The sequence below is a fragment of the Podarcis vaucheri genome, assembly GCF_965113315.1.
Source record: "Podarcis vaucheri genome assembly, chromosome: 15".
Taxonomy (NCBI): Eukaryota; Metazoa; Chordata; class Lepidosauria; order Squamata; family Lacertidae; genus Podarcis; species Podarcis vaucheri.
In genome coordinates this window covers 1,824,812-1,849,885 of record NC_138753.1, presented here as the reverse complement: position 1 = coordinate 1,849,885, position 25,074 = coordinate 1,824,812, and the positions used below count along the sequence as shown (strand labels likewise).

Genomic DNA, 25,074 nt, shown 5'->3' with positions numbered 1-25,074 from the left:
TCCCCTGCCTGCCGTCCTTTCATTCCTCAGCCCACTTGGTCAGCTGCTGAGCCCAGCAGGCAGCTCAGAATGACCAAGCTTGCAACTCAACCAAACGCCACTCCAGGGAATTCATTTGAGGCAGGAATAGCACGGACCCCTTTCCCCTTTAAATGACTTGAATCCTTTTGTCAGGACAAGGGAGCAAGGTGGCCTTGGAAGTCAGTCACTGACTCTCAGCCTAACCTATCTCACAGGGGGTTAAATGAGGAGGAGAACTGTGTGCATTGCCTTGAGCTCCTTGAAGGGAAAAGTGGCATATAAATGCAGCCATTAAAATAAATCTCAAGCAGTCAAAGTAGTTTTATTCCTGCAAGGCTTCTCCCCACACGGCACCCCAATCAGTTGGACACAAGCAGAAATAAGGGGTTGCATTCAGCTAAGTTCTGCTCCTGAGAGACCCACTGAGAAGAATAGGCCCAAGTTAGTCACATCTGTTCATTTCAATGGACCCAAGTCAGGTAGGCCCAACTTTGGATACTGCCCCACTGTAAGCCAAAAAAAGTCATGTCATTCTTCAGCCTGAGGGGTCCCATTCCCTTCCAGACAACCTTCCAGCACCAGATTCCAGTCCTGGGCAGGAGCAAGGGCAAAAGCAAGCAGAAGATTAAATATAAATTCTACCTTAGTACAGTACTCCTCTCTGTCCTCCATCCACCCAAGCAAGAGGCATGATCAGAGTTCAATGACACATCTCCAGGCAGGCGCGTGGGGTGTGGCCCCAAGCGAGTTGCAGGGACCAGATAAGAGAGTCGGGGGGGTGTTGTTTGGCCACTGACCGCTGATTTGGACTGTCCAGTGAAGGTGATGCTTTCCCTTCCTCCGGCTGCTCTGGGGCTGCTGAGTTAAGACTGCCTGTCTGCTTTGTGCCTTGCAGAAGCGGGAGCAGAAGAAGGAGCTGGGCCACGTTAATGGCTTGGTGGAGAAGTCCGGGAAGAGGACCACGTCCCCCACCAGCGACGCAGCGGACTTCTTGGACCGGGCGAGTGGCGGCGTCCTCCGGACCCTCTCCCACACCCGCCTCCTAGAACGGAGGGCCAGCCGGCCCAGCACGCCCACCTCCAGCGCCAGCACCGAGACCCCCAACTCGGAGCAGAACGACGTGGACGAGGACATCATCGACGTGGACGATGACTCTGCCACTGCAGCAGAGGCAGACGGCGGGCAGCCCCATCTGAAGCGGCCCTTTGAGCTGCTCATCGCCGCCGCCATGGAGAGGAACCCCACCCAGTTCCAGCTGCCCAACGAGCTGACCTGCACCACCGCACTTCCAGGTGAGCAGCAGACCTCCCCTTCTTCCTCACAGGCGCCAGTACAAGGGAGAAGCTGGAGCCGGGGGGGGGGGCCTCCAGAAGAGGCTGGACTGGCCTGGGCTGCTTGGCTTAGCTTGTGGGCATTGCCATTGCAAACTCCTTGCGACTCCATGCTTGGTTGCATGGGTAGCCCAGCACAGGTTGGGGCCCATCACCCCTTTGGGCAGGGCTTCTTCCTATCAAGACTCTCATGTCCTTCCATGAGTGGGAGTTTGGCTCAGTGGTTCCCAAAGTCTTTCCCAGAGGCCGTGCGCAGGGGCACTTTAGGAGGCAGGCGGGCCGCAGAGGGTTGATGGAGGTGTAAACGACTCTTGAGATGTTGAAAAGCTAGTATCACTGGATCAAGTTCATCAGGATTTTTTGAATTAATTAAACAAAATAGTTTTGATTGGACTTTGAATAAAAGTGCAGTCAATTGTTAATCATCCTTAGCTGAGTGGCTGTTCTGAGTCATTATTTTTAGTAGGGTAGCGTGGGGCAATGGGAATCAGTTTATGGAACCAAGGGGGCAGGGATGCAACAAATGTTTGGAAACCCCTGGTGTAGCCGTTTGAGGAATAACAGGGCCGTTTCCATCTGTCTTCCCGCCCCCCACCCACCCAGGTACTAGTAAGAGGAGGAGGAAGGAGGAGACGACTGGGAAGAACGTCAAGAAAGCACAGCATGAGCTGGACCACAACGGGCTGGTCCCCCTGCCAGTCAAAGTCTGCTTCACGTGCAGCAGGTATGGGTGTGGCAAGCAGGGCTGGGCAGGGGGCTGTAACCGCATTCTGGGCCAGCTTTCTTGGCCAAGATGGGAGTCAGAGCAGGCCGTGTCCCCGCAGGGCACTGTGGGACTTCTTGCACTCCCTCTTGGCCTGGCTATGCCCAAGGCCTCACATGGAACGCTGACTCTTTCCCCTGCTGCGGGCAGGATGCAGCAGGATCCCCACTTAAGGCGTTGGGAGGTCATGGGTTTGGATCATGGGCACATCCTTCTCCAGGGGACGTGCTTCTCAGGGGGCCAGGCACCTGCTTTGCATCCAGAAGACCCCAGGCTCAGTCCCCCTCCCCCTTCATCTTCAGTTTAAAGGACAATGGGAGATAACCTCTTCCTGCCCAAGACCCTGGAGACCTGCTGACCCCAGTCAGAGTAGACCTGCCTTCCCTCACCTGGGGTTTTAGACTACAACCCCCCATCAGCCCCAGCCAGCACAGCCATGATGTTGGGGCAGGTGGAAGTTGTCGCTCCTCTGTGTAGTGATGGCGCTTTCCCCTCCCCCTTCCAGGAGCTGCCGCGTGGCCCCGCTCATCCAGTGCGACTACTGCCCGCTGCTCTTCCACATGGACTGCCTGGAGCCCCCTCTCACGGCCATGCCCCTGGGCCGCTGGATGTGTCCAAACCACATTGAGCACGTGGTGGTAAGTTGGCCTTCCCCTCCGGGGCCTGCAGAGTCTCTCCCCTCCCACTTTGCTCCCATGTTGTTGTTGCTGCTGCTGCTGTGGCCTGGGGGCTTTGTAATGAGCGCCCCCCTCTCTTCCAGCTGAACCAGAAGAACATGACCCTGAGCAACCGGTGCCGAGTGTTTGACCGCTTCCAGGACACCATCTCCCAGCACGTGGTCAAGGTGGACTTCCTCAACCGGGTGCACAAGAAGCACCCCCCCAACCGCCGCGTGGTGCAGTCCATGAAGAGGAAGGGGCTGAAGGTCAGTGGGGAGGGGGCTGTGTTTGTCTCTCTGAATGAGAGGCAGAGGGCTTGAGGGGAGGCTGGGCTGGCCTCTGAGCCTCCTCTGGACTTCCAGGCGCCAGGCTCTTTCTTCAGTGAAGCTGCCTTGCGTGAGTCCACCAGGAGGTGGCAGCCTTGCCTGCGCAGAAAACAGCTTTTCCTCTTGAAGCTTGCAGGCCTGGGCTTGCTCTTTAACCAGGCTTGACCCAGAGGCAAGGCTGGGAAGGTTTAACTGCCCCTCCTCTCTCTCTCTCTCTCTCTCTCCGATGCCCTCCCTCAGGTTCCTGATGCCATCAAGTCCCAGTATCGGATCCCGCCCTCGCTGCTGGCCCCTGCGGCGATCAGAGACGGGGAGCTCATCTGCAACGGGGTCCCTGAGGAGCCCTCACTGAAGCACCTTTGCAGCCCGGAGCACTTAGCCACCCAGTCAGAGCAGCAAGAGGTAAAGGCCCGGGGCGGAGGCCTCTCTCCAGGAGGGGCTGCACTCCTGCCGAAGGAGGGTCCTGCCCCCCCCCCCAGCTTCGAAATAGAGGGATGCTCCCTTCTGAGGCCAGCAGACTCTCAGCTTGGCTGCACTTGGCCCTGGCTCTGCTGAGAGCAGCCCTGAGCACCTCCATCAGGCACCTTGTGGTGGTCTTTTAGGCGTTCTCTCTTGCATGTTTAGATATCTCCAAGCTGGCGTCTGGGTTGGAAGCGGGGCAGATAACCTCTTTGGGAAACTCGTCTCGCATCCGTGCTGTGCAGATCTGTTGCGGATTCAGTCTTTTTTCCATGGCAAAGGTCTTTTGTTTCCCTCTGGAGCTGTGGGTTGGCCATCCTTCCAGTAGACTGAGGAGCCTGAGGGGACTTTGTTGGATGCAAGCAGCCTGCTTGGAATACGCGGGACGGTTCCAGGATTGCCCCTGGGGTCGTTGGCTCATCTTCCTTGCCTGCCTTAGACCTTAGGCTTGTGCGTTTGCTACAGGCATCTTGCCAGCCGCTGTGAGAACAGGGTCTTGACTCAGAGGGGCCATTGGCCTGACCTGGCAGGGCCATGCTGATGTTCTTGTGGAGAAGAAGGCTATCAGTTGCTACTAGCCATGATGACTATACTCTGCCTCCAGAGAGTCAGGGGCAACAGTGCTTCTGAATAGCGGGTGCTGGAAATTGCCAGAAGGGACAGTGCTGTTCTCGCGCTCGGGTCCTGCCTGTGGGTTTCCCTTTGGGGCATCTGGTTGGACAAGGATGGGCCACTAGCCATATCAGCAGGGCCATTCAGGTGTCCTTTTTGAGGATCTCGCGTTGCGCTCATTGCAGACTTCCTCTCCTGAGTGTCTCACTCCGCATTCCTTTCTCCTTCCAGTGGCTGTGCAGCGTCGTCGCTCTGCAGTGCAGCATATTGAGACACTTATCTGCCAAGCAGGTGCCCTCGCTCTGGGACTCTGAGCAGGCAGACAAGGCGGACGTCAAGCCGGTGATCGTGGCCGACGGCTCCCTTTCCGGCCCTTACCAGGTGGCGGACAAAGCCAGCCTCCCTCCCCTCTATTCTGCGCCCTGCCCACCTGGCATTGCCCCTCAGAACTCCTTGGGGTCTTCCCTGCAGGAGGACGCCCACTACCCCTCGTGTACGGACAGGCCCAAGAAAGTGTCTCCCTGCAGCGCAACGTCCAACGGCCCCAACGCCCCCACAGAGGTGAAAATCAACGGGCCGCATTTATACAGTGACTCTGCTTCCGCCAACTTGACTGACTCCCCGAGGCTTGGTGGGCAGGGCAGCGGCGCCCTCCCGGGGTTGTCCCAGCGGCAGCAGCCATGGCCCCGGCCTGCCACCCCACCGGTAGCCTGCGGGCTCCTCAATCACATGGTGGCGGGGGCTGTCGTGAAGACCGAGAATGCGGTGGGGCCAATCTCGTGCACACACAGGGGCTCCGTGCCAACGGCGGGCATGCCGGCCTCCATCCCGAACTCTTGCGCCAGCCTGGAAGCTGCCAGCACTCTGCAGAGGAAGAGCGTGCAGACGCAGGTTGGGCCTCTGCTGGCCTCGGACCTGGGGGCGATGGACTCTCCTCTCACTGCCACCCGGGCGCTCACCCCTCCCCAAGCGGCAGCGGTGGGTGACGGGGTCTCTGCCATCAGAGCTGCGCATGGCTTTTGCTCACCAGCACCGCCTCCAGGTGAGAGTGGGGGGGCTTCAGGGCAGCCGGGGGTCTCTGGGAGCCCTGCCTTAAAAGGGGCAGCGGGAATGACTGAGTCCTGGGGGACGCTGTCGCCGCTTTCCTTTTTTTTTATTATTCATAAAATTTATACACCGCCTGATGGTTAAAAACCAGAAACCTTCACTGCAGTTTGCAGAAATATTAAAAAGCTGAAATTATAAGAAAATTTAACAACAATAATTTAAAACTTCCAAAAAGCTGAAATAATAGACTAAAAGCAAAACTTCCATCAGCTTTCTGAAATCCCACCCACCACTGAAGCCAATGTGTTTTGACTCTGCGCAATATAAATATAGATATAGAACTGGTTGGGGGGGGGGTGCCTGTGAATCCTGACCCAGCAGTTCTTTTTGCTCCTCCTTCTAGACGGTAAGGTCAGCCCGAGCACCTTATCCATAGGAAGTATCTTAACCACCCCCTCGTTGCTCCCTCCCAACTCTTCAGCCACGCTGGACCTCGCAAGTTCCCTGAAAGCATTAATGGACAGCAGCGGAGGTGAGTCCTTGCACTAAGGCATCTCGTCGTGCCATGAAGGGGGGAGGCAAGCAGGCAGGGAGCTCCTCTTGTTGGTCTTGGGGTGACAACATCTGCAGATGTCCCCAGGTAGCCTCCTAACTCAGCAGTGCTCCTCCTGCCAGTGTGGTGTAGTGGTTAAGAGCGGTAGTCTCATAATCTGGGGAACCGGGTTCGCGTCTCCGCTCCTCCACATGCAGCTGCTGGGTGACCTTGGGCCAGTCACACTTCTCTGAAGTCTCTCAGCCCCATTCACCCCACAGAGTGTTTGTTGTGGGGGAGGAAGGGAAAGGAGAATGTTAGCTGCTTTGAGACTCCTCTGGGTATAAAGCGGGATATCAAATCCAAACCCCTCCTCCTCTTCTTCTTCTTCTTCCTGTGTGGCCCTTTCGATTCTCTCTGACCAAGCTGCTGTGTGTCCCCCCCCCCTTGCCACCCTCTTGATGAAGGCATCTGCACCCGCTAGTGATGCCAGATGTGCATTTAGTGTTGGGATACTGCCGGGGAGACGGGGGCATCGGGCAGGCCCCCAGCTGGCTCCAGACGATCGCCAGTCTCCCGTGGAACAGCATCAGTCAGTTAGCAACACGAGCCTCAGATACGCTTAGAGACCCGTGCACGCTCTGTCAGCAGAGTGTGTAAATCTCCACACAGCAGATGAGGTGGACAGAGGCAGATGTAAGCATTATATGCAGCATAGTTCAGGAACAAAGGAAAACATGTCTGCATCCCTTTGTCTCCAGCAAAACAGCAGCATAGCAAAAGCAACATACAACGGAAGTTCCCAGCAGACAGTGCTGGGAGTAAACAGGCATGCGATACACAAACATCATGCCTTTACCCTTTTAAGGTGGAATGGAACTATATCTTAACATTTAGATTGCCTGCTTGCCTCTTGCCTCTACCCCCAGGCCTGGAAGGCAGGATCGTGACCCAGCTGGACCCATGGTAAATGCTAGGCCTGCTTGTATTGTGTCTCTGTGGCCCTAGGCCTATCAGGAAAGCACCATAAGAAAGGGTGTCTTTCTCCTGACAATTCCACAAGGTTTAATTTGTTGATCCCCCCAGGCCCCTCGCCTTAACAGCACCGTCTCTTCTTCTTTTATGTCAGCAGAGATTGAGATAAACATGCTGGATGAGAAACTGATCAAGTTCCTGGCCTTGCAAAGAATACATCAGCTGTTTGCTTCCAGGGTCCAGCCCTTTGCAGGCAATGCTGGTCCCCACCAGCCCAGTCCTGGGGGCAATCATGCGGAAGGTAGGCCCGTGCACACATTGACCCGGGCACTCTCTCCTCCTCTTCCTCTTCTCCACCGCTGCTCTTGGGGGTACAACAGTCTTAGCATTATAAGTCGCCTTTCTGCTACACACTCCCCGATAGTTGAAATGCAGAAAGGGGGGGGGCAGACAAGTGTCAGTGCCAGCAGTAGGAGAGGCAGGCTCCTTGGGAAGGGCCTGCACCAGAGAAGAAAGCCCTGAGTTGTTCCTGCAGTACCAGAGAAGAAAGTTTCCTCTAGGCATTGGCCGAACGCAGAAGCATCATAGGCCTGATCATAGGAAGTTAGGTGGTTGGTCCATTTCGCTCAGTATTGTTTGCATTCACTGGCAGCGGTTCTCAGGGTTTCTGCAGGGAACTCCCCCAGGACAACCCTGGGACCTTCTACAGCCTAAAAATAAAGTAAGATTCTAGTCCTCATAGTTCTGAATAAAGGTTTGAAATAGGAACACAGGAAGCTGCCTTATACCGAATCACATCGCTGGTCCATCTAGCTCAGTATTGTCCACACTGGCAGCAGTGGCTCTCCAGAGTTTCTGAGCGGACATTGCCGGTCCTTCCTGGAGATGTTGTCAGGGGTTGAACCCTGAGCAGGTGCCCAACCACTGAGCTGCAGCCCTCCACCCCAAATAATAATGGGACAGATCTGCATTATGATGACAAGCCCTTTGCCCACCCAGCCTCTCAGCCAAGGGGAGATAATCTAGCCCTGCGTTGTCCACTCTGCCTGGCAGCAGCTCTCCAAGGTCTCTGGGAGCCCCCTGCTGCCCTTTGCCCAGGATTTGAACCTGGGACCTCCTTCCCACTGGCATTGGGAGCACAGATGCCTTCTCGCTGCCTCGCTTTTGGTGACACACCTGCTCAGGTGCTGACCCAGGCCCTGCAATGCTTTGTTCAAGAAGCGTTGGCCAAAAGATGTGCCTTGGTGGGATGGGGAGTGAGAAGGCAAATGACAACCTTCACTCTGCCTCTCCTCCCCCTTTGGTTATGGGCCTCAAGTGAAAATGAAAAATGGCATGAACATGGCTGGTGGAGGGGTTTTTTTGGGGGGGTGCATGGGTGTGTTCAAATCCAGGGGGCTTCTCTGCTCTTGGCAGCGCTTCGTTCTTGAGACCACCTGTCAGGGATTCTTTAGCTGTGAATCCCTTGGGGGATCCCTTCCAACTCTTCAATTCGATGAATTCCGTCTTTCTGTCTTCCAGGGCAGAGGAAGGAGGTGCAGGCCCGAGCCGTCTTCTACCCTCTGCTGGGGATGGGCAGTGCGGTGAACATGTGCTACAGGACCCTCTACATTGGGACAGGCAAGGGCTAACTCACTGGGGGACTAGCTCGCCTCCCGCCAAGGGAGGGGAGCAGCTACGTATGTGCTCAGCAGCCTCCTGGCTGCCAAATTGGCTGGGGAAGCGGGGTCCGCTTGCAAGTTGCTGCAGCTGCTCTCACCGGAAGCTAGTAACTGGGGTGGGGGGGGGGAACCCTGAGCCTTCTGGGAGTGGGTGTGCTTTCATCTCAACTTCTGTTGTGGTCCTTTCCTGCTTCCTGTGGCTTTTGGTGGAGGTCTGGCTGCATCCGAGCTGCCGATGCTCAAGAGAGTTTCTGTCTCCCTCCTTCTTTTGCGCAGGAGCTGACATGGACGTGTGCCTTACAAACTACGGTCACTGCAACTACGTCTCGGGCAAGCACGCCTGCATCTTCTACGACGAGGTGAGTCGCGCAATGCTGCAGCCCGGGAGAGTGGCTTGATTTGGAGGCAGGTAGATTTGGAGAGAGAAAGAGAGGAAGCAGTCTTCTGGGCATCCTTGCCACCAACACTTCCCGTCCAGGGTGTGACTCTGTCTCCCTTTCCCTCTGCCCCAGAACACCAAGCACTACGAGCTGCTCAACTACAGCGAGCACGGCACAACGGTGGACAATGTCCTGTATTCCTGCGACTTCTCCGAGAAGACGGCGCTCGTCCCGGCCAGCAGCATGGTTGCCAAAGTACAGAGTGTGATCAGTAAGTTTGCAGCCTCTCCTGAGCACCAGAGACAAAGCAATACCAGAATCCTACACAAGGGAACTTGCATAGACAGGAGAGCCCCACTCTGCATGCGTTTCTCTCTCTGTTTTACACAAGCATTGCTTCTAATCCAGGCTTCCTCAACCTCTGCCCTCCAGATGCTTTGAGACTACAATTCCCATCATCTCTGACCACTGGTCCTGCTAGCTAGCGATCATGGGAGTTGTAGGCCAAAGGCATCTGGAGAGCCGAGGTTGAGGAAGAAGAGTTTGGATTTGATATCCCATTTTATCACTACCCAAAGGAGTCTCAAAGCGGCTAACATTCTCCTTTCCCTTCCTGCCCCACAACAAATACTCTGTGAGGTGAGTGAGGCTGAGAGACTTCAGAGAAGTGTGAGTGGCCCAAGGTCACCCAGCAGCTGCATGTGGAGGAGTGGGGAAGCGAACCCAGTTCACCAGATTACGAGTCTATCGCTCTTAAACACTACACCACACTGGCCCTAGTCCTTAGACGGCTGCACTGGTGTCAGTGTATGGACATTGCTCTGCTTAAAAATCAGAAGCCAGAGGGATGGTTAAATCAGATATTGAGGAGTGAGGGGGATGGGAGGTTCAGCCCCTTTTTGAAGCAAGGCGCCCAGGATTGTGCACAGGATTCCCAAGGCGATCACACCACATGTTTGTGCAACGGCAGTTTTATTTTCAGTCTCTCACACGCCCCTTTCCACCTTTGCCCACTGTGCCTCTCTTCCTGTATTCCAGAGCGACACAAGAGCCGAAAGCAGCAGCAGCTGCAGCCGCCGCCCCCTGAGGAGGAGCAGCCCCCAAGCGAAGAGGCTGCGGTGATGCGGTCCCAGGCCCAGGGCCCGTCCCCCAAGCCCTGCAACTGCAAAGCCAGCAGCTCCAGCCTCATTGGGGGCAGCGGGGCCGGCTGGGAGGGGACGGCCCTCCTGCACCACGGCAGCTACATCAAGCTGGGCTGCCTGCAGTTTGTCTTCAGCATCACGGAGTTTGCGACCAAACAGCCCAGGGGAGGAGATGCCGCCGCGGCCTTAGCACAAGAGAGGGACTTGGAGGAGAAGCTGTCCCCAAAGGCCCAGCAGGTCCCTGTGCTGCGCTCCAATTCAGTGCCCTAGGAGGAGGCAGCGACCGAGGGAGGGGGGGGGTTGGACAAGGAACAATAAGTCCTCCCTCCCAAGATTGAGAGACTCTCTCACAGACACATTGTGCACAGGATTCCCTTTGATGTACACGAACCATGTCTTGTCTGGATTCCCAACCCTCAACGTGGGCCACAGACTGTTGACGCCCTTTGCATGAGATGAAGAACTTTTAATTTTTATTATTAATATTATTATTATTATTGTTTGCTCAAGTTTTTAGGGGCATTTGCACATATATTTGTACTATACATTTCATTTAAAAAAAGAAAAGGAAAGGAATTAACTGCAGCGTGTTGGGAGGCCGTGCTGGGGCAGAGCCGGCGAGAGGGGGCCGGGAGGGGAGGGGAGGGGGTCGTTGACATTGCCCCCCCAGGCAAGCCTGCTCCCCTTTGCAGTTGTAAAATAATCCCAAAAAAACCTGTTCTATTTTGTGCCAGTGACAATAGTTTTTATATTAAAGAGAAAAAGAGAAATACAGTTTTCATACAGCAAAAATCTATTCAATTATCATTGTTTTATTTAATGTAAAGGTGCGCTTTCGTCCTGCCGGATTTATTTTCTTCCCCCCGCCCTTTCCAACCTCCTGTGCCCCCCCTTCTCTCCCCCTTCCTGCTGCAGTTGCAATTCTGCGTATTGTGTGTGTGGCAGGAAGCGAGTTCCGATTTCCTGCGGCCCACCCTGTTTCATTCCCGCCCCCCTTCTAGATGATGGAGAAGTATTTGGGGTTCTGTGTAAATACATCCACTGACAGCATTTTTCTCTCCCCCCGCCACCCCCCCCACTGTGTTTTTTAAGCTGTGTACGTGTGGGTTATGACGTTTTTCCTCCAGTTGTCTTAATTGTAGCAAAGCGTTTCTTTGTCGTAAGCCTCCTTTTCCCTCCCTTTTGTTCCAGAAGCTTCCTTCCCACCCCCCACCCCGCAGCTAAGTTCTGATGTACAGAAGTAAATTGCTATGTTTTAGGCTTTACGGAAACTTTTTTTCCTCTCTCCTGTATTCTGTATATAAAACAAAAACTATGGCACTCGTCGCTGTCTGCCTGTCTCTGGAAATTCCCTGCCATCAGCAAGAAAAGTTCCGTCGGCTTTTGGGGGTTCCTGTAGGCAAATGTCCCTGTGGGGGGGGGTTTCCTTCCTTCCCACCCCCCACCCCTGGGTCACAAGGTGGGCCTCCTTTTGCGCCCGCGCTGTCAGACGGAAGCTAACCGCTTCTCCTTCACCGTGTGAAGATTCAGCCAAAAGTGGGATCTGAGGACTGTCTCCCCGTTCCGGGTTGTGCACAGGGTGCCAACTTAGGGTGCCCCTCCCCTCCTCCCCCCCTCACAACAGGGTATACACTTGTAGGGCATTGTGGAACAAAAACAGCACCTCTGGCACCCAGAGGCTATATTGGGGGGGGGTTATGGGGGGGGGAGAAAATTATTCCCGCCGGTTGGCCTCGACTCACTCCATCCTGGAGATGAGATCTGCTGAGTTCTTTAAAATGTTTTTAATGCTTGGAGGGGTTTTTTGGATCTGGAAAAAATTCTTAACCTTTTTTTTTTTTTGTATAAAACTGAAAAGATTTCATGACTGTTCCAATGGCATTAAGTCTGTATTAATAAACTCACATACTACTATTTAAAAATCATGGGGCTGTGCCAAACCGTGCCAATTCTTTTAAAAAGAATTCCTTTGCTCTCATTCTTGTCATCGCCCACGTTCCCTTCCTAGATGGAGACGGGCTCCTTCGCTGGGAAGCCAGGTCTCTCTCCTCCCTCCCACTAGCGGAGGCAGCCGGTCACGGAGCAAGAGAGTTGGAAGTGATCCAAAGGATCACCCAGCCCCTGGAATTGCATTAGGACTGGCCTGCCCCACCTGCCTGCTCCCTTTCTTTGAACCAGCCAGTGGGGTGGTTGGTTCTTCCCCTCAGCTTCCCCCTCCCAAGTCCTGATCTTACCCCTTGTAAAACTCTGGAGAAATGGAGGGCAGAGGCCAAACTGGAAAGAATTGGCTCTACCATTGAGTTTCCTGCCTCGCCCGTCTCTCACCATCATGGGCACCAGACACTTCCTCTCTTCCCCCTAGGAACTCATGCTTTTCATGGAGCAGACGGCTGGTTCAGTCTGTGGACTTCCCAAAGCTGCCGGCAGGGATGGGGAACATCTGCTGCTCTCCACATGTTGCTGGATTCTGTCCTGGAAGAAGAAGCCTGCTGGATCAGGCCAATGGCCCATCTAGGCCAGGATCCTGCTCTCACAGTGGCCAAAATGCCCCAATGGAAAGCCCTCCTCCATGATTTTGTCTAATCCTGCAACCTGTGGATTCTCTCCTGCCCTGGAGAATCACTGCCTTTTAAGCCCACCAGCTGAGAACAGGGGTCAAATTCTGCAGACGGTTCCTGCATTTGTTGGTCAGCTGAACTTCCCCTGTTGGCCAGCCGCCTGTTCATTCTTCAGCGGAAATCAGTTAAATAACTTTCCTCCCTCCACCCTCACCAATAACATCTTCATTCCAGCATTCCCTGTTGAGTTGAGATGCTCTGCTTATCTAAGGGGTGTCTAGATTGCCACATCCAGCCTCCGTCACTATCACTGTATATTTAACTGCATTTATAATACTGCTTCGATCATTCATAACTTCTAATCAAGTTTAACGTTGGATCACACAATGTCCCTTTTAAAAATACTGATAAAATCAAAGGTGGAAAAAGCAAGCTAACTTAAAATTTCTCAACAAAGGCATGGTGTACTTTGCAAACAAATTTTCTTTTGCGAAAGACAAGTTTCTGTCCTCGAGAACTTAATCTAAATGTTGGCAACAAGATGTGAAACAAAGGAGAGGGAGGAGAGGGCAGAGCAAGGAGGAAAACCAGTTGCACAACTTCAATTTCTGTTTGACCTTGGGGGATGATTTCAGGGACTGGTGCCTCCAACTCCCATGAGCCTTAGAGTCAGGGATGCCCAAGAGCCAGGCATGATGGGAGTTGGGAAGCCATCCGGTGGAACATGAGGGTCCCAGGGCCTTGGCTTAAACCAGATGCCGGGAACCTTTGGCCCTTCAGATGGCGCTGAACTACAACTCCCATCACCTCTGGCCATTGGCCATGCTTGCAATGCTGGGGCTGACAGACATTTTAGCAGCATCTGAAGGGCCAACTGTTCTCCAAACCTGGTTTAAAGCAAGGCTTCTACCAGAGTTCCTAGACCCCTGGTGTTTTGTTTCCTATGAATCCTTGGTAGTGGCTGGCCTAAAGAGCTTTTGGGAGCTTCCTGGTGCCTTGTCAGAGCTTGGGTTGGATGACCCTTGGGGTCCCTTACAGTGCTACGATTCTAAAAGCCAGTTGCGACCCGTTTCCCTCAGTGTCCACTTTTCCAAGAGCCTTTGCCAGATCAGAACAGCTCCGTTGTTGAGATAAAATCCTGAAGGGGAAAAGGCCGGCTGCCTGGCTGGCTGGCTCCAGGGGTCAGCAAACTTTTTAAGCAGGGGGCCGGTCCACTGTCTCTCAGACCTTGTGGGAGGCCGGACTATATTTTTTTTGGGGGGGGATGAACAAATTATTATGCCCCACAAATGCAGAGATGCATTTTAAATAAAAGCACACATTCTACTCATGTATAAACACCAGGCAGACCCCACAAATACCGGTAACCCAGAGATGTGTTTTAAATAAAAGGACACATTCTACTCAAGTAAAAACACACTGATTCCCTGGACCATCCGCTGGCTGGATTTAGAAGGCAATTGGGCTGGATCCGGCCCCTGGGCTTTAGTTTGCCTACCCATAAGCTAGATGGACCATCTATGCCTTGATGCAAAGTCATATCCTCGGTCTTATCTAGCTCACCACTGTCAACACCAGGGTTTCCCAGACTTGGGTCTTCATCCCATCATCCCTGACCACTGGTCCTGCTAGTTAGGGATGATGGAAGTTGTAGTCCAAAAAGCAGCTGGAGACCCACACTTGGGAAACCCTGGTCTATACTGACTGGCAGCAGCCTCAGTGGCGGACTTTGTGCTTTAAAATTTCCATGTGCAATGCCAAAATTTGCTGCCCCCCCTTCTGTTGTTTGTCATTGTGGTGTCCTCTCAGCTCAGCATCCAGTGTGGACAAACTGGTTGTACTTCCTAAATCCGCCTCTGACAGCCTTCCAGGGTTTCCCATTTTTAAGGAGTCGGGTGTCTTTGCATCCTTGCAATTCCAGGGTTTCAAATCTGACACCTTCATGCAAATCAGGTGTCCCACCACTGAGCTTCCTAGGGCAATTTCCCTAAAAAATAGAGTAAGATTTCTGGTCATGAAACAAAGGGCCGGCTTAAATAGGAACACTGCCTTATACCATGTTAAACCATTGCTCCATCAAGCTCAGTACTGTCTACACTGACTGGCAGGGTTTCAGATGGGGTGGGGGGTCCTTTGCCAGCCTTGTCTGGATATGGAAACTGGGACCTTCTGCAAGTAGAGCAAATACTTTGAATTTTATTATTACAGTCACAGACCAGTTTCGGCTCACTTACAATATCAGAAAAATCATATAACACAACAGGAATACATTGGATTGCATTTGGGTATAACAGAGACAATTCAGATATATATAAAAATATATATTAAATCTTGATCATTAAAATATAACCTAAATTTGTCGTTTAAAACCTTAATCATTTTGGTAGTACAGCTTGTTCCCCGAGTTTTATGGAAGTCACACAGAATTTGGCCACCCTTAGCGAGATCTCTAGATCCTTGTCCTCTACCAGGAGTTTTAGACACTGAAGCTCGGACCCATTTGGAGATTTTTGTATAACAGGAGTGATAAATACCGAGCTTATATCCCCTTAGAAACGGCAGCAAATCTCAACTTGAGATTAGGCTTTTCTATGGCAGGAGGGCCTGAGTTGTTCTGTAGTGAGTCTGCAAGAGAACTGCACCTCTGTAGAAACTTCAAGATTTAGCAGAGTTGGTCGCAAAGCCTGGCTTGAGCTCTGTAGGATCCTTGGGACAGGTGTCCCCTGGGGGGGAGGCGCATTGATCACGCACAAACAAGACTCTCCAGGCGCAGCCACGTGCAAAGATATAAGTTCTCCGTGTTCAGGTGAGGCTCTTGGAAGTTCACGATGCGGCTGCTGGAGCCGCTGTCTCGCGTGGAAAAGAGCTCTCTTGACAGCACCTGTTTGGCCTAGAGGCAAAAGGGAATCGCTCCCGTGGCAGAAAAGGTCTCAGCTGAAGGAGGCAGACATCCGCAGCTGGGGGCCTCGGCGCCACATCTGGCCTTCTGTTGCCAAACAGTGATGGGCCAAGGAGAGCTTTGGCAACTGGGCTTCCCAGAAGACGAGGGCGGGTGGCTGCAAACCCCGGAAGGAGGAAATCTGAGGCGCTCTCCCTGGTCCAGGGACAAGGATGAAGGGAACTGGAGTCCGACAGCATCTGCAAGATCACAGGTGTTACCCATCTCTGCTCCCGCTGGCCGTCAAAGAGAGATGGCTGGTCCTCTGGTTGCAGCGCGTCTCCAGGAGCGCGCAGCTTTGCGCAAGGGCCCGCGAGGGGAGGAGCGGGAGGAGGGATCCGGGGCGCGTCTGGCTGCTGAGAACCCGCCTCCCGAGGAGGAGGAGCATCAGGAGCAGCGGCCTGGATCTTTGGACCCTCTTGGTGGGGCGGGGCCAGGGACATGGGGCGGAGCTCTGACCCCCACACGGTCCGGGATACCGCTGACTGTGACGCGCATCTCTGCAAGCGTTCCCAGCACGCCTTGGAGCGCAAGGGGCGGCAGGCGCGCTGCGTTGCGCACGGGTCTGCGGGAGAAAGAGGAAGAATCCGGGGCGCGTCTGGCTGTTGGGAATCTGTCTTCCGAGGAGCAGGATCAGCGGCGTCCGCTTCTTCCTCCAACCAGCAGTGCGAGGAGCCGGCGATCGCGGGCGCAAGATGCGCGCCTAGGCTGCTGGCGCCCCTCCTCCTCCTCTCTTTTGCGCTCCGGGCGCAAGCAGCGCGCGATGGCCGCCGCGGAGGCGCTGGCGGGTGTGGCGCTGGCGCTGGGCCTCTACGCCTTGCTCTATTACAACTTCATCAAAGGGGCCACGTGCAAGAACCAGACCAGCCTGCGGGGCAAGACGGTGCTGATCACGGGTGAGAATCGCCCCCGGAAGACGGGGGGCAGTGTGGGGCAGTGGTTAGAGCGCCCGAAGAGGGTCTGCGGGAGCTCCCGCTTCGGGGTTTTCTGGCCCTTGATCAGCCTGAGCAACATTCAAAGATATAAACGAGGGGACTCCCTGTGTCAAAAAAAGAAACAAACACTAGAGGCAAAGTGGGTCAGGTCAGTGGCAAAAAAGTTATCAGGTTTGACAGGAGGGATGAGCAGCTAATGGCTGCTGGGCCAAACATGCCCTCCTGTTGCCAAGCAGAGATGTGCAGAGGAGGGCTTGGGTAATTATAATGTGTTGAGTAAGGCTGCACACCCAGGGATGGAGAAATGTGTGGCGCTTTTCCTGTTCTGGGACTCCCAGAAGCCCCAGGCAGCATGGCTCAGTCAGGATAAAGGGAACACTTGGTAGTGAAAGAGAGATTACTGCTACTCCATTTCCAACCCAACCTGGAAATGAGATAGAAGAGGGTTGGTTTTTAAGAGGTGCCCCACAGAGGTGACAGGTTGGTTATATATAAATTTATTATATATAATACAGTGTTACCTCGGTTTACGAACTTAATCCGTTCTGGAAGTCCGTTCTTAAACCAAAAACGTTCTTAAATCCTAATGAGGCCTCCCGCTGCCGGTGCCCTTCCACTGTTTGGATTCTGTTGTTCTTGTTGTTGTTTAGTCGTGTCTGCCTCTTTGTGACCCCCTGGACCAGAGCACGCCAGGCACTCCTGTCTTCCACTGCCTCCCGCAGTTTGGTCAAACTCATTCCGTTCTTAGACTGAGGTCAAGTTCTCAAACCAAGACACTATTTCCAGTTTTGTGGTGTTTGTAAACCAAATAGTTCTTAAACCAGACTGTTCTTAAACCAAGGTACCACTCTACAGTATATGATAAAGAGATGAATTAATGCCATGAAGGGTGCTGATAATGGTTCCCTGGCAGCTGGCCCTGAGGTGGGGGCTCCTCTGTTGAACGACAGCTCCCATCAGAGGGCTCCAGAGCTTTATTCAGGAGGTCTGTGATGTGCCTGAGGGTTTGAAGTGGAAGATGAGAGACGGCACATCCATAGCATTCAATATTTGTATATATTGTATTGTATTCTGCTACAATTTGAGCTCTCCTAAGAATAAGAATAATTTATTATTTATACCCCGCCCATCTGGCTGGATTTCCCCAGCCACTCTGGGCGGCTTCCAACAGAATATTAAAATACAATAGTCTATTAAACATTAAAAGCTTCCCTAAACAGGGCTGCCTTCAGCTGTCTTCTAAAAGTCTGGTAGTTGTTGTTCTCTTTCAGGGACGCGGACTTATAAAAAATATTGGGGGGGCCCGGGAAAGCTCATGAATAATAAATAAGCTCATGAATATGCAAATAAAGTGGCGCCGCCTCCTCGTGAGCGAATAGGTGAGAGCGTGCTGCGCCTATTAATCAGCTCCGGAACAGCTGATATGCGGGAAACGCGGGGCTAGCCGGAGAAGAGAGGGCGAGCCCCCTCCGCTCCGGCCCTAAACCGCTGAAACCGCCAGGAGGAAGGAAATTCCCCCCGGCAGTGCCTTGGCAGTGGCAGTGGTGCTGCGAGGCAGGAGCCCCCGCCCCCGGGGATTCCCTAATCTTGCGGGGGACGGCCGGGGCTCTCTGACTAGGGCGCACGGCTGGCTGGCTGGCTGGCGAGGGAGCAGGTGGGGAGGAGGCGGGGGACGGCGGCGGCGCTCTGCTGGAAGGGCACCCGAGATTATTGGGGGGGCTGAGCCCCCCAAAAAAATTTTTTGAGGGGGCTCAAGCCCCCTCAGGCCCCATGGAGTCAGCGCCTATGTTCTCTTTGACATCTGGTGGGAGGGTGTTCCACAGGGCGGGCGCCACCACCGAGAAGGCCCTCTGCCTGGTTCCCTGTAACTTGGCTTCTCACAGCGAGGGAACTGCCAGAAGGCCCTCGGCACTGGACCTCAGTGTCCGGGCAGAATGATGGAGGTGGAGACGCTCCTTCAGATATACTGGACCAAGGCCGTTTAGGGCTTTCAATACCAGTGATATGTGGTCTCGGCAGCCGCTACCAGTCACCAGTCTAGCTGCCGCATTCTGGATTAGTTGTAGTTTCCGGGTCACCTTCAAAGGTAGCCCCACGTAGAGCGCATTGCAGTAGTCCAAGCGGGAGATAACCAGTGCATGCACCACTCTGGCGAGACAGTCTGCGGGCAGGGAGGGTCTCAGCCTGTGGACCAGAATGATCTGGTAGACAGCTGCCCTGGACACAGGATTGACCTGTGCCTCCATGGACAGCTGTGAGTCCAGAATGACTCCCAGGCTGCGCACCTGGTCCTTCAGGGGCACAGTTTCCCCATTCAGGACCAGGGAGTCCTCCACACCTGCCCGCCTCCTGTCCCCACAAAACATTACTTCTGTCTTGTCAGGAGGACTCAACCTCAATCTGTTAGCCACCATCCATTCTCCAACTGCCTCCAGGAAAGGAAAGAGTCTGGCTGCTGGATCAGGCCAATGGTGCATCTGGTTCAACCTCCTGTCCTGGTGGCCACCCAGCTGCCCTCATGGGAAGCCCCCATGCAGGGCCTGAGCCCAGGAGCCACTCCCCTCTCCTGCTGCTTCCAGCAACTGGCCTTCGGAAGCATGTACTGCCTCTGACCCCAAACTCTGTGGAATCCACATTATAATGCAACAAAACGCAACCTGTAAGAAATAAAGGATGTAGTGAAAATGAAGTTAAAAACCATACAGCACCTAGCACAGCTCATTACAATTGCCACAGCAGGTAGAAAAACCATACAGGGGTCCGCCAAGACCCTCGACAAATTTCAAGCAGCCAGTAAGCCCCGCTGCCACCAAAGACACATTTTGGGAACCACTGCTCTAGATCATTCTTTCCCCCGGACTTTTCCAGGTGGAAACACTGGGATTGGAAAGGCAACGGCCCTGGATCTGGCCCGGAGGGGAGCCCGTGTCATCCTGGCTTGCCGGGACAGAGAGCGAGGAGAATCTGCCGTCTATGACATCAGGAGGGTGAGTGCCGGCCACCTGCCTCCTTCCAAAGGCAGCATTTATTTCTTTGCCTCCACTTAGAAATCACTTCCCTTGAACTATCTTGAAGCGATTTCACAGTAAAATCATGTCATAATGGAATCTGAACAGTCAGCCCTTCCTTCTAGAAAGCTGGGAGGTCTAGCTTTCTAGGAGAATTCACCAACCTACCGCTCTCCCATCAGCATCACACAGCTGTCTGTGTGGGAGTTGTAGTTCAAAAGATCTGAGAGGGCCCCAGGTTAGAAAAGTCTACCTTAGTGGTATTAAGGTGCTGGTTTTGACCTTTAAAGCCTTTTGTGGCTTAAGGCCCTCGTATTTACAGGACCGGCTCTCCTGGTCTGCCCCACAGAGGACCTTACGGGCCATGAACAACCATAGTTTAGAGGACCTGGGCCCTAAGGAAGTCAGACTATCCTCCCCCAGGGCCAGGGCCTTCTCAGTGATGGCTCCGACCTGGTGGAATGCTCTGTCCCATGAGACCAGGGCCCTGCAGGATTTAACCTCCTTCCGCAGGGCCTGTAAGACAGAGCTATCCCACCTGGCTTTCAACTTGAACTTAGCCTGATCTTTTATTCCCCTTTCTTCCTTCCCTCCCCCTCCCCCTCCCCTTTTTATGAAGATCACCCACTCTGGGATCCCACAGCTAATTCTCCCCTGGTCTCCTCGCTGGCCCAAATAGGACTAATTTAGCCAGCTAGCCCTGGTGATCATCTAATGTTTATTGGATGGATTTTCCCCTTAAGTTGATTTTTGAATTCTGAATTTATTGTTATCCATGTTTTATACTGTATTTTATGCTGTTTTTTGTTGCATCAATTGTTTTAAATTTGTAGTTAACTGCACTGAGCCCGGTTTTCTGAACCAGGAAGGGCAGGGTATAAATAAAAAATTATTAATATTAATATTATGATGGCATTGGAGTGGGGGCGCTTGCAGGGAATAATATCAAGTTGCCCTGTACAGCATTGGCATTTAGGAGCCTGCTTAAAACTCACCTCCTCACCTGGCTTTTTCTGGGACTGGGGTGGTGATGAAGCAGCTGCGCTGCTGATGTACTAATCTGATCTACTGATTTATGATGTATCTCGTATTTGTTTTAGGAATGTAGTTTTATTGTTTATGCTTTATGCCATTCACCACCATCATATATTTTTCCTTAATCTTGATCGTCTGTGGGGAAAGGAAATTGCAAATGAAATAAGAAAATAAATCTGAAGGCTGGATCTGTGGTCGTAATATTTTCCCAGAGCTTAATTGGCATGTGAATCTTCAGATAACCTGAGCATAAGAGCCAGGCTGCTGGATCAGGCACTGGATGCATCCCCGGACACTGAGGTCCAGCACCGAGGGCCTTCTGGCGGTTCCCTCGCTCCGAGAAGCCAAGTTACAGGGAACCAGGCAGAGGGCCTTCTTGGTGGTGGCGCCCTCCTTGTGGAACGCCCTCCCACCAGATGTCAAAGAGAAAAACAACTACCAAACTTTTAGAAGACATCTAAAGGCAGCCCTGTTTAGGGAAAGTTTTAACGTTTGATGCATTACTGTATTTTAATATTTTGTTGGAAGCCAGCCAGAGTGGCTGGGGAAGCCCAGCCAGATGGGCGTGGTATAAATAAATAATAATAATTATTATTAATTATTATTATAGCCCAGCCTCCACTTCTCACGGTGGCCAGTCTGGTGTCTGCTGTGGGAAGCCCACAAGCAGGATCTGCGCACAAGCGCAACTCTCCTGCAGCTTTCTAAAAACGGGCCTAGATTCTGAGCAAGACCATGGCGTGGCACAGCAAAGGGAGCCTGGTTGTGACCTGGCTCTGGGAGTGGGACAGGGGGCAAACTTTCTTGCTAGGGCTAAACGCTCCTTGTGGCTTTCCCCCCCTGCTCAGGAAAGTGGGAACAATGAAGTTCTCTTCATGAGCCTGGACTTGGCCAGCTTCACATCAGTGAGGGCTTTTGCAGCGGCTTTCTTGAAATCTGAGCCCCGCCTTGACATTCTCATCAACAATGCAGGTGAGATTTGGGGAAGGGGCACAGCTGCTTTGCATGCAGAAGGTCCAAGGTTTTCAGTCCCCAGTGGCATCCGCAGGTAGGACTGGGAATGTCCCAGCCTAAAATTCTGGAGACCCACCACTAGTCAGTGTAGCCAATACTGAACTAGTTGGATCCGATTGTGCATTGCTATGGCAGCTTCCTTTGTTCCTGTCTAAATCATCTTTTTCTTCAAAACCACGAGGGCTGAAATCCTGCTTTCCTTTTAGGGGAAGGGCTCAGTGGTAGAGCACCTGCTTTGCATACAGAAGGTCCAAAGTTCTGTTCCCAACAGCATCTCTTAAGTAGGACTCCCCAAGGCAGAATAGAGTGGAGCTATTGCTTCCTTTGATCAGGAAACTAGACTTCTCTTCATGCATTGGCTCTATTTGCTGCTGTATCGCATGGTTGACTCATGTTAAGCTTGTGGTCTGCTAAGACCCCTAGATCCTTCTTCAAATATACTACTGGCAAGCCAAGTGTCCCCATCATATAATTAAGCAGCTTCTTGACTAACCCTACATTTGTCCTTTTTGAAATTCATTTTGTTAGCTTGGGCCCAGTTCTCCAATATGCTAAGGTCATCTTGAATCCTGGTTCTGTCTTCACTACCCATCCAGTTTGGTGTCATCTGCAAATTTGTTGGATGAAATAACTTCATCCAAGTCATTTATAAAGACATTGAACTACCATGGGCTGTGGCATGGTCGGTAGTTATCTCGGTCTTCTTGCTAAACAGGTGTGTCTCAAAGAGCTGACAGAATGCCAGTAGTGATGGGGGGCTCTCATATTTCAGCAGGGTGAGCCTCCCACAGAAATGGGGCCACCAGAGAAAAGGCCCTTCTGCATGCTCCACTTGTTTAATCCAGCCTCATTTTCTGGTAGGTGTCAGGACTGGAAGCCGAAGCAGCGACGGCTTGAATTTGGCATTCCAGGTGAATCACTTGAGCCATTTCCTTCTGACCCACCTCCTCCTGGAGCGGATGAAGCAGTGTGCGCCCAGCCGTGTGGTGGTGGTGGCTTCCAGTGGACATCGGTGGGGGAAGATTGACTTTCAGAACATCCACAAGCCAGTGGATGGGCAGTCGCCAGGGGTCCAGTCCTACAGAAACAGCAAACTGGCCAATATGCTGTACACCCGGGAGCTCGCCAATCGACTGGAAGGGACGAATGTTTCCTGCTACGCGGTCCATCCAGGTGGGTGGCAGGTCCAGCTCAGCTCCTGCCTCCACTTGGGACCCTCTATAGTGGTGTCTGGTGCCCTTGGGGGACTGGAGGGGCAGAAAGCAGGGAGCCCAATAATAGACAGAGCCAGAACCAGTGAAGGGCAGAGACAGAGTCAATTGCAGGTGGAAGTTCTGTCCCCATCCTTATCCCTTCAGAGATTTACAAGGTGCAACACTGAGACTATGGAGAGAAGGAAGCTGATGGGCAGGATCACCCCCTGGGCTGGTTGGAAGTAGGAAGGGTGGCAGATGGGGACTGTCTGAGAAGCAGACTTCCATTGGTCCTCTAGATGTTATTAGACTCCAGCTCCCATTTTTCCTGGCCGTTGACTGTGCTAACTGGGGTCCTACAACATCTGCAGGTCTGGAGGGCCAGTAATTCCAGAGATCCCTGTGCAGCTCACCTTTTCATGCATCGCCCTAGAACATACATTCCTTTTGCAAATTTCTTGGTCATCATTGCCATCTGCAACTAGACTAGCCTTTGGCAACCTGATGCCTGTAGCATTCCCAAAACAAGGATGGATTGGACCCTGATTAATAGAATACACATGAGGCTTGACCAGCAAGACTCTGGGAGGAGGTGCCAATAATAATTCCTGCCCACCCCTCGGCCCAGGTCATTTTATTCACATAAGAACTTTTTACACAGTGTTTGTAAGAACCAATCAGATTTCCGCTGAGCATTTCAAAAACCCCACATGGGACAAAGTTAAAAGTTAAAACTACGAAGAGCTAATTTGAGCATGCATAGTAGTCCAGAATAAATAAAAGAGGAAGCAAGGAGGAATGCTTTTAGGAAAACCCCGGAGGTCATAAACAGGAGTAAACAGGAGAGGAAGGATGGGTAGTATTTACCATCTCTTTGTGAACTCTCTTCCTGAACACTTAAGATCTATCTAAAGATTAAACTACATCAAAGTAACTTACTATCTTTATGTAATGAGAATGCCCAGTGAACAACTGGCCTGTGTATTTAGAATGCTTATATATGCCTGTCAGGTGTATATAATTCATTATTGTCAATGAATCAAACCCAGTCAACGCAAGGCTTTCATCGCGGTCACCATGGCTTGATGCATATTTTATAATTCCTCATAGTAATCCCATCAGATCACTACAATGCCCTTCAGGTGCTTTGAACGATGCCTGCCATCAGCTCCAGTCATACTAGTGGATACTAGCTAGATGGAACCTCCAGTATCAAAGGAAGTTGACCTCTAAAGACCAGCTGCTGCTGCTGCTGCTGCTGAGGAAGGGCTGTTCTGCTCATGTCAGGCTTCCCAGGTGGGGCATCTGGTTGGCCCAAGCAGAAAAGAGAATGTTAAACAAGATGGACCTCCATTCAGTTCTAGCTACTGATTTTTTCTTTCTTTCAGGGCTTGTTAACACTGAATTATTCCGTCACATGTCGATCTGGCTGAAGCCTCTTTTCTGGCTCTTCTTCCGAGACACAACCAGCGGAGCTCAGACGTCCATCTACTGTGCCACTGAGGAAGGCATTGAGAAGTACAGCGGGCGCTATTTTGCCAATTGCAGGCTGCATGACCCCAAGCCACATGCCCGGGATGATGCCGTGGCCAAGAAACTTTGGGAAGTCAGCGAGAGGATGGTGGGGCTGGTAAACTAGGCTGTGGTGTTTTTCAAAGAGGGCTCACCGCCATAGAATGGAGGTTAAAGTCAAATTGTGGCCTCACATGGCAGGGTTCTAAAGTGGTCCCCTGAGCGCTCTTGGGTTGTCCACGGTTTCTCTCCTTTTTTGTTCCCTGGTGATCACAGCGGGTTGGGCATTGGAGGAGATCTTTGCAGCTGTCTTTCTCTTCTTCTTTTGGTAAAGGGTTTCCCCCACCCCATTTTACAATGTATATAAAGGAAAAAGAACAGTGGCAACAGGGGGGAAATGAAGAGATGAAAAACGAAAACTATAAAAGGGTACAGTTGCACGTGGGCCAAAACAGCAAAGTCCACGTCAAGGCTATCGGTGTCGTCAGATCATCAGGTCTGGTTCCAGACTTGCCAAGCCTGTGAGGAGAGTTGCCTTGAAAGTTGCCCATTGCAAACGTCACAAAGGAACGCCAAATCTTACCAAAAGTGCCTGGAGGCGCTAGTCCCTGTTGAAGTCTGAAATGATGTGTAATTTTCTCCATTTTTTCGATTTTCGAAAGTGAGTGGTACCAAGCGTCCGGTGTAATATTTGCTGTTGTCACTTTGCGGGCTGCCATTTCCCTCCTCCTTTTTCATTTTTCCCGCTCTTTTTTTTTTTTACTAGCGGATCTTTTTAAGGCAAGAGAAGCCACATGGGTGTCATGGCTGCTGAGCAGTCTTTAACTGCTTGGAGGTTTTTTTCTGCACTCGAGCGGTATATAATTTTTATGAAATCAATAATAAATAATGAATTAAGTTGTTTTGAGATGTGTGGTTTTGTTTTGTTTTTTTATATAAAGAATAATGTGTTTTAATGCTTTGACCCCACCCT

General features: G+C 52.3%; 2 protein-coding genes across 7 annotated transcripts in view; both read left to right on the top strand.

Annotated features, from left to right (window-relative positions):
* The window catches only part of PHF12 (PHD finger protein 12), a 29,742-nt gene extending 18,514 nt beyond the window's left edge, over positions 1 to 11,228 (top strand). For 4 of the 6 annotated variants that reach the window (XM_082201706.1, XM_082201709.1, XM_082201710.1 and 1 more), the window contains 12 exons: positions 917 to 1,313; positions 1,956 to 2,076; positions 2,621 to 2,753; positions 2,876 to 3,040; positions 3,341 to 3,502; positions 4,403 to 5,213; positions 5,622 to 5,750; positions 6,880 to 7,026; positions 8,247 to 8,345; positions 8,663 to 8,745; positions 8,899 to 9,037; positions 9,805 to 11,228. In XM_082201706.1, the coding sequence (XP_082057832.1) occupies positions 917 to 1,313; positions 1,956 to 2,076; positions 2,621 to 2,753; positions 2,876 to 3,040; positions 3,341 to 3,502; positions 4,403 to 5,213; positions 5,622 to 5,750; positions 6,880 to 7,026; positions 8,247 to 8,345; positions 8,663 to 8,745; positions 8,899 to 9,037; positions 9,805 to 10,178 (2,760 nt within the window). In that variant the 3' untranslated portion in view covers positions 10,179 to 11,228. The remainder of the gene's footprint in view (positions 1 to 916; positions 1,314 to 1,955; positions 2,077 to 2,620; positions 2,754 to 2,875; positions 3,041 to 3,340; positions 3,503 to 4,402; positions 5,214 to 5,621; positions 5,751 to 6,879; positions 7,027 to 8,246; positions 8,346 to 8,662; positions 8,746 to 8,898; positions 9,038 to 9,804) is intronic. The other 2 variants (XM_082201707.1, XM_082201708.1) reach the window with 2 other exon arrangements.
* Positions 11,229 to 15,190: 3,962 nt separating this feature from the next.
* Positions 15,191 to 24,263, top strand: LOC309520243 (dehydrogenase/reductase SDR family member 13-like). Its single transcript, XM_082201838.1, has 5 exons — positions 15,191 to 16,300; positions 19,208 to 19,326; positions 21,231 to 21,354; positions 22,258 to 22,569; positions 23,978 to 24,263. The coding sequence occupies exons 1-5, from the start codon at positions 15,469 to 15,471 to the stop codon at positions 24,226 to 24,228; spliced, it is 1,638 nt and encodes a 545-aa protein (XP_082057964.1). The 5' UTR covers positions 15,191 to 15,468; the 3' UTR covers positions 24,229 to 24,263.
* Positions 24,264 to 25,074: the final 811 nt, after the last annotated feature.

Excerpts from the sequence above, each read along its gene's own strand:
- LOC309520243 (XM_082201838.1), top strand. The coding sequence starts at position 15,469 with ATGGGCCAAGGAGAGCTTTGGCAACTGGGCTTCCCAGAAGACGAGGGC. Across the intron at positions 19,327-21,230 it reads CCGTCTATGACATCAGGAGG|GAAAGTGGGAACAATGAAGT; the intron begins GTGAGTGCCGGC and ends CCCCCTGCTCAG. Across the intron at positions 22,570-23,977 it reads CTGCTACGCGGTCCATCCAG|GGCTTGTTAACACTGAATTA; the intron begins GTGGGTGGCAGG and ends TCTTTCTTTCAG.